The sequence below is a fragment of the Larus michahellis genome, chromosome Z, assembly GCF_964199755.1.
Source record: "Larus michahellis chromosome Z, bLarMic1.1, whole genome shotgun sequence".
In the NCBI taxonomy this organism is placed as follows: Eukaryota; Metazoa; Chordata; class Aves; order Charadriiformes; family Laridae; genus Larus; species Larus michahellis.
The window spans coordinates 39,546,847-39,559,039 of record NC_133930.1 but is presented as its reverse complement, the minus strand read 5'-3'; the positions used below and the strand labels follow the sequence as shown (position 1 = coordinate 39,559,039).

Below are 12,193 nucleotides of genomic sequence, written 5' to 3'. Positions count from 1 at the left end.
ACAGATCTCAGACTTGAATTTTGAGACCTAAAACCTCTGAAGCTATTCTGAGCGACTTCAAACTTTGTTTTAAAAAGCTATAGTGCTAGATCTTTCAGTAGTATTTACTAGACAAAAGAAATGTGTCTTTCTTATGCAACTTGTAATAAAAATGGGAAAATCTGTTTCTCATTTGGGAGCAAGTTCAGTCATTGGCATTTCAGTGATACTCTGAAAGGCCACGTCACGGGCTGTTGGAGGAACTGCAGAGGTGCTAGTCATCTATAAATCGAATGTCATTTTGTCTGTGTCTTGCCAGGTGATTAGAGTGGATGATTGTCCCCAGAACACCCAAGTGAGCTCAGAGCCCGCAGAGATCAATGTCTGGGATGAGCAAGAGAAACACAGCAAGAACTGGCTCACTGTGTCTAATTTCAGTCAGTTAAGTATGTGATATTTTGCAGATGGCAAAACTCAGCACAGCTTTTAAAAAGAAGCAGTAAATAAAAATTCACAAATTCAAAATATCATCCACCACTTTGACCTCATTTTTTACAGAATTAGAATTAGGTTGCAGGCACACATGACTTGGTTGTTTGCTGCATCATTGCAGTGGCAAAAAGGGACACAGGTTGGATGGAAGGTCAGTTAAATCTTTCCAGGAGTGCTGCCTGTCTCGCATGGGGGATAGTAGAATACCAATCCTCAGGAGTAAGTGGGAAGCAAGGAGGATGATATCCTTGTCTCCTCTCCTGAGGTGCCTTCTAAAGTGTCATCCTGGCTAATTGCAAAAATAAACTCTCTCGTGAATTTCTTAGGGCATTTACACTCACAGGCAGAGCAGCAATACTGTATCTGCTGGCGGATCCTCTGCATGTATTATTCATTCCTCATTGCTCAGAAACACATACTCCAAAGGGAAGAAATGAATTCTGTATCATCTCTATTGGAATGAAAAGGGAATGGCATTCTTACTCTTCTTTTAGTAATTCTCCAACTCTTTTATTCTCAGAAATCCTTTGCGTAGTTCCTCTTATCTTTCAGCTTTGCTGTGATGTGGCTTACTGGCTTCATCCTATGAGCTGCTGGGAGAAGAACCAGGGAATGCTGAGACTCAGCGCAGCATAGCCTGAGAAGGGCTGCACTCCTCCAAAATCTGCTGACAGAGAATGGAAACAGTCTGTTTAAACCTTATGAAATTCCATTATTGCTTTTATAGCCCATTACACATTTGCTGGGGCAATATGCTATACAGGTGTTAATTTTATAGTGCTGTAGAGGTGTTTAGTTTGTAGCAGTAGAGCTGTTAATTTACACTCTGGAAATAGCTGACACCTGCTATTTTGGCTAGGTTTGGAACGTCTCAGTTGTATGCACCAGAAGATGAAAAATCAAGACATTGATAGGCACACCATACCATTCTGTGATTACCTGAGGCATTCTCGAGAGGTAAGACCTAAGATTACACATCCTAGTCCATAGTTTTTTGGCTGGGATGAGGCCAGGGTAGCTCTACTGATGTCCCTGGACTTGCTGCTGTAGGTTCTTTGTCATGAAATACCTCTTAAGAGATGAGGAACTTTGTTGTCTGCTGGCACAGCACATGTGTGCAAGTAAATGAATAATTTTAACAGCTGTTAACACTCCATTAAGGTTATTGAAGTAACATATTAAATTATTAAATCATGGAGTGGTTCTGAGTATGAAGAATTTGGTCAGAAATGACATGTGTGTTGATGTTTCATTAGGCAATGAGTGAGCACACTGCTTCATCTTGAACCCCTGGGCAGAATTAGTTAGCAGAGTGAAGTAAATTTTGGCAAGGTAGCTACATTGCTCTTATTCTATCACACAGAGATGGTTATTTCTTGCAAAGTGGTAGTTAAATATTGATGATAATAGCTGCAAAGCTTAGTTTTCTTAACCCCTGGCTTATAAACACCATATCTTATTATTTATCAGAATTAATTTGCAGCTCCATAATGTAAGGGTCCTCTGCCTATGTAAGTCAACATAGGCTCAATGACTTTGATGGAGCTGGACCAATTTATATTTCCTGAAGACTAGGGGCAGGAATCTGGATTATAGAAACTTCTATCTGTTTTAAAAAGGTGTAGCTAATGGAAGAAAATGTGTCTTTCACTGCATGGCATAGGGTTATCTCAGAGGTATGAAAGGAAATTAACAAAGAATAAATTAAGAAGAGGAACTGTGAAATAATCCTTTCCTCTTCTTTTTTCAACAGCACCCTTCCTTGCCTGTTTTACTTATAGCACTTTTTATTATTAAAATGGTGATCTTTAAAAGCCTAGCTTATTTTTCACTGTAAATGCTATGAGTTGCCTTTTTTTTTTCTTAAGGAGTAAAAATAAACTAGATAGTTTCAGATCTGCTGTTCTGAGTGCTGTAGAGTTTGAATCCCAAATACCAAGGAAGAGAGCTTGAATCTAAATTTTAAAAATGGCAGGTTTTTGTATGAAAGACTGGACGGAGAGAGAGAAAGAGAAATAAATTTATTGATTTTGTGTTCTTTAAAACCTGAGCTTGGAGGTTAAACCTATAAATCTTTGAAATGTGGAACACAGGGTCAGACAAACAAAATACAGGTACAGTCAGGAAAACTGTGGGAAGGGACCAAGTAATCTGGTGCTTCAAAACTCATAGTAAGATGTCTTAGGTAAAACTCAAGGGAGGGATTTTTAAAGTTCTCAGAAGAATTACAGCAGGATTGGAGTTAGGCCAAGACTAGTCACTTCAAGAATGCCAACTTCAAATTTTTTATTCTTTCAAGATACAGCCTCCAGTGGCCAATGAGTTGCTATACCTGTCCTTAAGTGCTGTCTGGCTTATGAGAGTTTACACGTATTGCTGAGAAGTCACAATGTTGCTTCATCTTACTGTTCCTCTGGGAGTATGATATATTTTAAATAGATGTATTTTTCCTAAAGCAGTGCTTCTCAGATTTACCCATTGAACACCAGTGGTTCAGAAATCCCTCCTGGAGGATAGCAGAGAGCAAAGTAAGGGTGTATGAAAGAAGGTTTTGGTTTTGTTAAAGATGTTTTCATCTGTAAAGCAAGCAATAAGGTGAAAATATGAGTGAAATAAAAAAATTGTGTGTTAAGTTTCAGATAATATTCAAAGCTGAGTTTTAGTTAATTTATCTTTAAACTTTGTTGTCTTTGAACTTTTTTTGGTGCTCTATTTCTTTTGAGGATTGAAATCTGCCTGACTGCTATTCAAAACAATAATGCCATTTCTGACTAGCACATTAGGAGAACCTGCCTGGCCCAATTTTCCCTAATATGGCTGCAAGTTTAAAAGGCTGTTTGAGTACTTCTTTAACTATAAGACCTGGAATATATGTGATATAAATAAAAAACTGTAATGTGAGTAAATTAGTTCCATTTTAGTGTAGGTATGGCAATGCTGTGATTCACCTGCCTGTCAGTGTCATTATTGATGATAACAATAAGCATATCAATAAGTGTTTTCAAGATTATATCTTTTTGAGTGGTGCAGTGTGTATATGACAGTGATGTGCAGATTTTGCCAGTAAAAGTATCTCTCTTCTTTACAGGATTTGAGTAATAACATATATGGAACCACCAAGAAAAGTAATCTGACCAGGAACTCCTTGTATGTATTATTAGTATGTTGAGATATTCATCACATGCTTTCAGAAAGAAATTTCTGTACTTTCTGTGGGTTTCCACTTTGGTTCTGCAGTATACTTAGGATGAGAAATTTATGTGAAGCCTTAAAACTATTCAATCTGTTTAAGTTTCTTTAAATGAAGCCTTATTAATGGAGATAAAGGAGATCCATTTAAACAAAGTGTATAATTTTAGGTGGCATAGACACCTCTTTTTATTCTAACAATAATCCAATTTTCTAATTCAATCACTGAGATCACCATAGCATCTTTAACTACCCATTATTCCAATCTAGTGAGCACGAAAAGTTGCATTTGCTTTTGCTGTGCAAATTGCATGTTTCCTTTTTTAATAATTAAAGTGCTAGCAGTTCCTGAAAGCTTCTCTCTTTCTCTGATTCTCTCTTTCATACTGAGTCTGAATATTTACAAAATATTTGGCTTGATTTTCTTAATGGGTTTTCAAGTTATTAAGATTTTATTATATTTAGTGAAAGTATACTGATTTTAATAGTGTTTTCAAATTTTATTGTGGGTCTTTGATATTTTTTCGAGCTTGATTGATCATTATCTTAACATTGGGGATATTTTTTCCACGTGCAGTGCTGTCTCTATGTTTCTTTTCCTTTTCTTTCTTATTTTCATCAATTTCTTTTATATATCTCTCACTTAGTGAAAATGTGTATGTAATAAATAAAAGGCAGTAGAAAGCTGCCACATCCCACGTGATTTCACCATGGGAAGAGGAAAAATGATGTTGTGTTTTTTACCTATCCTATGAGTTGGTTTTTTGTTTTGTTTTGTTTTTTACCTAGTCATTTATAGGCAGTAGGCAAACTGCATACTTATCAGCAGGACCCACAGGCCGTTGAGTGGCCTGATTCTGTCACTTAGTCTGTTGTCTTCAGTGGGATCTCCCTGGTCTGCGAGGTGAATCACATCCGCTGTCTTCTGTAACAAAGGCTGCTTCAACGTTAATGCCGTAGTCTTTCTGCAGCCTTGCTAATCCAAAGGACCATGAATTTAAGAAGTCTGTTTTTGTGCAAGCAGTGGTAATAGCTCTGAGTGCATCTCTGCGTTGAGGAAAAATGAACAAATGTGTGTGTGATTGAAGTGGTCTTTAAGCAATACTGTTATTGCAGTGTAAACGATAGAGACAGCGGTGCAGTGTCGTAAGAGCAGCTCAACATAAATGAGAGAACGAAACATGCAGAAAAATGTTGCTGTTCTTAAGTAACTGAAGATTATTTGCTGATTGTTGCAATGAACAAAGTTGCACTGAAGTTTCTTTTGTTTTATGATTTCTGATCAAACCTTCGTGAGTTTTGCATTCACATAAACTGCATCTCTTTATATGTACTGTTGTTAGATTAATGACAGAAATTTTGGAGTAAAATATCAAATGTTTGCTTTTAAACAGGTTGAGAACTTCAGAGGAAACTGACAGTAAGTTTTTGGCTGCTTTGTCACTCATTTTAATTCCTCTCTCCAAATCACACTTTGACAATTCTGAAGTACGAAATCCAAAAGGAAGTTATTTTATTGTTGTTGGAGGATTATAAGAAAATGTTCAGCTATTGTTTCATATGTTAGTTGTTAATTTGTATTTTAAAGTGAAAATTTTTTTTAATGAGGACGTGTTTTCCTCATGATAAATGCAAAATCCTAAAATAAAAAAAAAGTATTTTTACTCTAGTCTGCCCAGTAATGTTGTACTATTCAGTAGGAAGAAACTTTTTAAGATGATGGTATTGCTTTTATGCCTGGCAATCTAAAAGACCTCCTGCGTTAAAGCAGGTTGTATACCTGAGGACAGAGCGTGATATAAAATTTTCAATGTACGCTTGGTTTTTCAAGTTGCAGTTTGGTGCCGTTCCTCTGTTTGTGTGGTTTCCCTGAAATTATGAAATCAGTGAAGGATTGAACTTACTATGAAATGGCCAATGAAGAAATTCAAGGTTATAGCTAGGAATTGCTTTGTTCCACGGAACCAGACTGCTAGTTAACTTCAGTTGTATTTGTTGCCTTTTTAATCGATCTTCCAGTTTTCCTGGCATGCCGCTTAGCTGTAAGAGGCTGAGCAGCTGGGCATCTACCTCTTTTTGAGTCTAGCTGTGACACAGGAACAAGTCGCTCTTAGACTTATCTCCCCTTCAAGCGCCGCTCTTTCTGGGTCCGGCTGTGCACAAAGCGTGGCGGTGCTGAAGCGCTCCGCTGCAAGCGTACTGAGTTGGGGGGCTACACTCTAGAGCGCACCATTGCTTTGATTAAAATCCATTTTTCGCATCCTCAAAAGGAAAGGCTTAGTACCCCCCCTTCCCCTTCTCACGCTTGTTGTTTTGCAACATACGAGATGCAACACAACTAGTTGGGTCCAGCAAGAAAGAGAGCAAAAGGGATCTTGAATCACCAAGGGCACTTGGAGGAAATGCTGGCCTACATCCCAACATTTATTTACGTGGGTTCTTTTTATTTTTTTTTTTATTTAATATCTCTTTCACTAGAAAAGGGAATATAAGCAAATAAAATACATCAAGAAGAAAAGTGTAATGTTCAAATATTTTGATGGAAGTTCAGTTTTGATTATCTCATTTTTCGGAATTAAAAGTAGTACGGTATATGTATTTTCTGAAACCCGGCATTTTGAAGGATTGTTTTCCAATAGAGCAAAGTCATTTCACCTAATTAATGGACACATGCTCATTAATCTTGGTTTTATTAAAAAGACTTTTTATAAAAAAAAAATTTTGGACTAAATTTGATCTGGCTGTGCCTGTTAAATAACCACAGGAACCACTGCTAAGTAACCACAGAAATTGTCTGTTTTTATTTTAACAGCATTTTAGACGCTGTGGGTTAGTGGGACAGTATTATTATAACTTTGGTGTAATGCTATAGTTAATGGAATGCTTAATGACTGAGGATGGAGTTGGAAAAATCATGCCTTTGGGAGGCTGTGAAGCATGATGGACAGCAAAGTGCTTCTAATATCCCAGAGGTGTAATTGGCTTAGAGAAGCTACATGTCCTTGAGGTTAATATCGCAGTTTCCTACCATTTCCCTGAATAAATAAGTCATCTGGCTATATTACGTTGATAACTGAAATCTGCCAATATACTGTACATTATAACATAGTTAAAGCCTATTAGTAATTCTCCTCTTTAGAATGCTGAGACAGTAATTCTGGTTAATCTGTTTCATGACAAACTCTAGGATGGAAGGAATTCAAAAATCATGCATTTATCTCTGCTATAATAATTAATGTAATGATCCTTTAAACATTATTTCAGATATCTTCGCCTGCTTGAAAACATCTCAAGATCTGCATCATCACTACTCAGGTAAGTAGGAGGCACCAGAATGATAGCTGAGTAATTTAACAAATTAAAAGGACATTAGTTCTTCCCTTGTCATCCTCTGTGATTTTCATCTTGAAGAATTGCACAGTTGCCCACTGCTAAGAAGATTCTGTATTAATTTATGCCTAACACTCCAGTGAGGAAATAATGAATTATTTTCTTGCTGCTAATTGCTCTATTCTGGGTATTTCTGGCAAATCCAGAGCAGAATGTAGATAATCGCTTTCAAAATATCAGTGGAAAAAATGAATAGAGCTCCAATTCTTGGGGCGGGGGGGGGGAGGGGGGACGGGGGCGGGGGGCGCGAAGAGGCACTCATTTGTTTATAGCTGTCACTTCCCCTCACACCTCCCACATCCTCCTTTGTACTTTCTGGAATTGGTTTCTTCAGTTAATTGGTCCTGTACTACTTAATCTGTGTTTATATACCTATGAACTCCTGTAAATCTGGCAGGGAATAAATCATTTGAATGCTAATTGCCTGGAGTCCTGTCTTTTCCTGAACTGAGTATGCACAGATTTTCTCACCAGGCTTGGATTTCAGTTTTTCCCGGAGGAGACCTGAGCGGAGCTTGCCAGTAGATGTCCCTGTTGCCTACAGGACTTGGCATCCTTTAAATGGAAGCCTAGGGTAAAGCAGAAGCATTAGCAGACTCCTGAAGTTCAAAAAACTATGCGATATTCACTGGGAATAAGACCTCCTGGTTTGTAATCAGTGTACAGGAGTAATTTCTCTGACATCGTGGCATTGTTGCCATGCCTGGCTCTCGTCAGGCATATTATTTGAGATTAGGTAGGACTTTTAGCACAGATGAGAATGGTTTCTAGTATTAGTTGACAGACGTCACACTGGGTTTTCTTTCCTCAGGAAGATCATGATAGAATTTAGCCAACAAAGCCCAAAAGTTTGATACTAAAATCCTGCACCACATACTGCTTATGCATTATTTTTGCTATCATGTTGTGTAGTTCTGCTTCTCTGCACGCACAAGTTCAGCATCTGGTGCAAGTCCACTTCACGTTGCTCCTGGAGGTTCTAGAGTGAGTGCTGGCAGTGTCTCAAAGATGGCACAGGTCTGGCAGCTCTGCTGTTCACGTCCTTGTCCCTGCTACGCACTAATTGTGTGGCTAGAGCATGTTCCTAGTGAGGCATCAAGGGATGACCTTGATTTTCAGTCCATGCTCCAAAGCTATTCAGGCATGTTAACCGATGCCGGTTGAATTCGGAATACGTAAACAAGGCTTCAAGTGGAGCCTGAAATGCAGATCTTCTCAAATGAGGACCCTAATTCATAGGTTGGCATGCCATGGGTCCCCTTTGCTCTCTCCTTCTGGGCCAAATAATCTCTAATTAATTTCTGCTCAGAGAAGTAATCTTAAAAAGGACAGTTGGTGTCCAAGCTCTGGAAGAGTCTGCCATCGGAGCTTTTTGGTTGCTCTGCAGAGAAACACAGATCTGCTGTAGTTCACTCAGCTTTGGATGCTAGTTCTGTCTTCGGCCATTGAATAGGGAAATTGGGCAGACAGCACTGTAGCATCCGAGTTGCCCGCTTTTTCTAGTTTTGCCCTCATTGCGACTTACTTCACGCCTCTCTCCCCCTTTCTGATAACGGAGTCATTGTGAGGATAAATCTATAAATATTTAGCTGGCACTCTGAGGTTTTGAAGATGTTTGCCTGAGAAATAATCTGACAATTAGGGAGATGCAATAATGTTACTGATGATGTTTGGTGAGGACCCCAGATGAAGAAGTAGTGCAAGGGGCTTGTCCCAGAGACCCTGTTTTCTTGGAAGAAGGGAATCAATGAAGGGGGGAAAGAGTGGCAGCTGATGTTTGTGAGATAACATGGGCACGCAAAGGGAAGTTGCTAGCTGGGTAGAATGGTGCTCAGGCCTGACACAGGATCACACTGCATCCTCCTTGGCAGTGTACACAACAGTAAAGCACCACTAGATGTTTTTGAAACTCAGACAGCTTGTTGTTTATTCAGTTTAGTAGTGAAATCTATGTTGTTTGCAGCTGTTGAAAGAAACAACTTAATGAGACTTTCTCAGACCATACCATTTACACCAGTCCAGCTCTTTGGTGAGTACCAAATTCCTGATGTTGTTTTATGCTTTATAAATAGTTGTTGCATTATCTATTTAAAGACTGTGTTTGAGAAATTTCCTTGGATTAATTTCAGCAATTCTTCTTTTCTAAAAGAGATGAACTGGGATAGAATTGTAGTCATGCAGTAATTTAGGGACTTTAGGAGGTCATCTGTTCTAACTCCCTCTGTGGCCAATTCCAATCAGATTGCTGAGAGCCTGTCCAGTTGCATTTTGAATATGTCTATAAATTGAGATTCCTCAGCTTCTCTGGACGACCTCTTCCAGTGTTTGACTGACTTCGTTGTGAACCTAGTATCTTTCCCAGGATTTGTTGGGGGTTTCCCGTGCTGTAGCTTATATCTGTTAGCATTCATGTGGTTACTGTCGATCTCAGAGATTAGTCTAACTCCATCTTCTCTATACTTATCCTTAGGATATCTGAAGACAGCAAAAAGATTCCCCTTAACCTTAATACCTACATTGTCTCCCTGTTTCTCTCTCCCCTCCCCCACATGTAAAGACATAGATAAATAGGTGATAGATAGATAGATAGATAGATAGATAGATAGATAGATAGATAGATAGATAGGATATCCCATCAAGAAGAAAAACAGGTATTTGCTGAAAGGGCACTACTGCTGTACCTGGTACAGAAGACTTGTAGCGTACCAAGGAAAAAAGAACTGTGCTTTAACTGAAGAGCAGTAGAGAATAATACAAAAATCATTTGGAAGGGTTTTGAAATTAGTGTGCAGTATTGGCTTACAGCAGCAGAAGCTCTGCCTCTAGACACTTGAGATCTAGGTGCCTTCTTTTCAATGGGTAGAATATTTTGTCTCACAGCAACTAATTGCTGATACTTGCAGCATCATAGGATTTCTTGGGACCAGATTGCTGCAGATAATTAATATAGCTATGAGCATATTGAACATTCTAATCTTTGAAGCTCCCAGGAGACACCTTTCTAGGTATTAAATTGTCAAAAGATAATAAACTGAAGAATTAATGTAAGATTAAAAAATGTGTCTGGTTATAGTATCTTTATTCAAGTGTCTGTCTTCTGTGTAAGATACTGGCTTTTCCGTGACTTTATTTTAAATTGAAATTTGCACATATTGTGGTGTTTGACAGCATCTACATTTGTGCTGACTGGTGAAGGTAGGCTGGGGAGTGGGGAGGAAATCTACTAATCCGAATCCAGTTTGTCCTTCCTCATGCTATTCTTTGCCATTTTGCAGATGTAGTTACGTCATCACACTTGCCGGTGAAAACCCGTATCTTACAAATTAACATTGCAAATAACGTGAGTTGCAAGACGGAAAGCCAGGTTTAAAAAAAGCAGTCCACTTTTCCGTTCGTTTACAAATGATGGCAACAGAAAGGTGTCTCACTTAGGTTGCAAGAGGGGAATGCTATTAGAACTATACAGGGAAACAGAATGTGACTGAGTTAAAGCTCACCAGGTTTGTTCTGCTTTCAGAAAAACATTATTAGCAGGAGTTGAACATCTCAAATTTTGTACAGTACAAATAACATTGGAATTTCTAGGAAAAAGACAAATCTTTGTTTAAAACACCAAAACTCTAAAATTCCTGTTAATTTTACTTGTTTGTGTGGAAGTGTGCAGGAGGTCTTAAATTCATCTCTGTTTAGAGGCTTAATACAAGCTCTTTGGACAACTTATCACAGTAGATCTTAAGCGGAATGTATGTAGTAAGTAGTGTAAATGTAGGCTGTGGAAGTTGTCACACAGATGAACAGCAATGATAAAAAAGCTCCATTTTGAAGTGTGGTTTACAAGGGCTCATAAAGCAGTATGTTATTTTAAGATACCAGATCAAAATGCAGTTCTCTCCTGTTTCTGCAGTGTGTGATTTCTGCTAAAAAAACTTCCTTTTATTTAAGCTGGAGAGGAAGTGACGGTCTATCGGCTAGAGGAAAGTTCACCTATGAACCTTGACAAAAGCATGTCTTCCTGGTCCCAGCGTGGTATGGCTGCAATGATCCAAGTCCTGTCACAGGAGGAGATGGATGGGGGTTTGCGGCGGGCCATGAAGGTCATTTGTACTTGGTCTGAGAATGATGTATTGAAGTTGGGACAAGTATTTATTGTGAAGTCTTTTCTGCCAGAGGTGGTTCAGACTTGGCAAAAGATCTTTCATGACGGCACAGTGTTACATCTCTGCCTGAGGGTGAGTTCAGACCTGAAGGCACACTGACTGGTCTAACCTGATAACCTGATGTGCCTTAAATGTTATACTGCTTACATGTGAAGGTCTTCGGCATGGTTGACAAGTGGTTTGATGCTATCTTTTGGAAAGGAAAAAATGTTTTGTGGGAGGTCTGTCTCCCATTTGTAAATGATATACAATCAGGTGTGTGTTTGTTTATTTGTTTTGACAAATTCATGGCGCCTTTCTTCATGAAAATGAAATTAATATTTATAACATTATTTTCTTCAGGAGATCCAGCAGCAAAGGGCTGCCCAGAAGTTAATCTATACCTTCAATCAAGTCAAGCCTCATGCTATTCCATATACTCCAAGGTAAAATCACTGTCTATTAGGTGCCAGAGGTTTCTCTTCTTAGCTGTGTGCCAGGTCTAGTGCAGCTTTCTTTTTCATAGTGGGTTGAAATAGCTACTGCTTAGACAGACTAATGGTAGTTAATCAACTCTTTAAGGAGAAAGGTAGGCAGCTTTGAACTTTGTCTTTATAGCTGCATGTGATGGCAAAATAAGCTTCTTCAAAATGCTGTTCCTTAGACTGAAGCAAGAATTGCCTTTTATACAATTAAAATAAGACAATTTGATATAGTTAATTTGCAGTGGGCTGGAGTAAATCAGATTATGTTGTTTGTCCATAAACTATACTGACTGATCAAGTGCTTTTTTTTGGTCAGTTATCAAACTGAGAAAGCCTTTGTGCTGCCTACCATTTGGTACCTCCTGCGGTTCAAAACACTCCAGCTAAGGAAGATGTGTCCTCCTTTTTGGTATATTTGCTTTGCATCATGCTGTGTGCTGACTGTGCGGATGTTCATTACCCTTCCAGCTCTTGATAGACAGCATTTATATCTGCAGGTTCCTGGAAGTTTTCCTCATCTAC

General features: G+C 38.6%; 1 protein-coding gene across 1 annotated transcript in view; it reads left to right on the top strand.

Moving 5' to 3' along the window:
- Window positions 1-12,190, top strand: part of TRPM6 (transient receptor potential cation channel subfamily M member 6) — a gene marked incomplete at its 3' end in the record, with an annotated part of 62,219 nt that extends 50,029 nt beyond the window's left edge. Inside the window, exons 27-35 of the mRNA XM_074568866.1 lie at window positions 299-425; window positions 1,331-1,428; window positions 3,560-3,618; window positions 5,055-5,080; window positions 6,925-6,975; window positions 9,014-9,079; window positions 10,993-11,279; window positions 11,550-11,632; window positions 12,169-12,190. Coding sequence (XP_074424967.1) covers window positions 299-425; window positions 1,331-1,428; window positions 3,560-3,618; window positions 5,055-5,080; window positions 6,925-6,975; window positions 9,014-9,079; window positions 10,993-11,279; window positions 11,550-11,632; window positions 12,169-12,190 — 819 coding nt within the window. The remainder of the gene's footprint in view (window positions 1-298; window positions 426-1,330; window positions 1,429-3,559; window positions 3,619-5,054; window positions 5,081-6,924; window positions 6,976-9,013; window positions 9,080-10,992; window positions 11,280-11,549; window positions 11,633-12,168) is intronic.
- Between the last annotated feature and the right edge of the window lie 3 nt (window positions 12,191-12,193).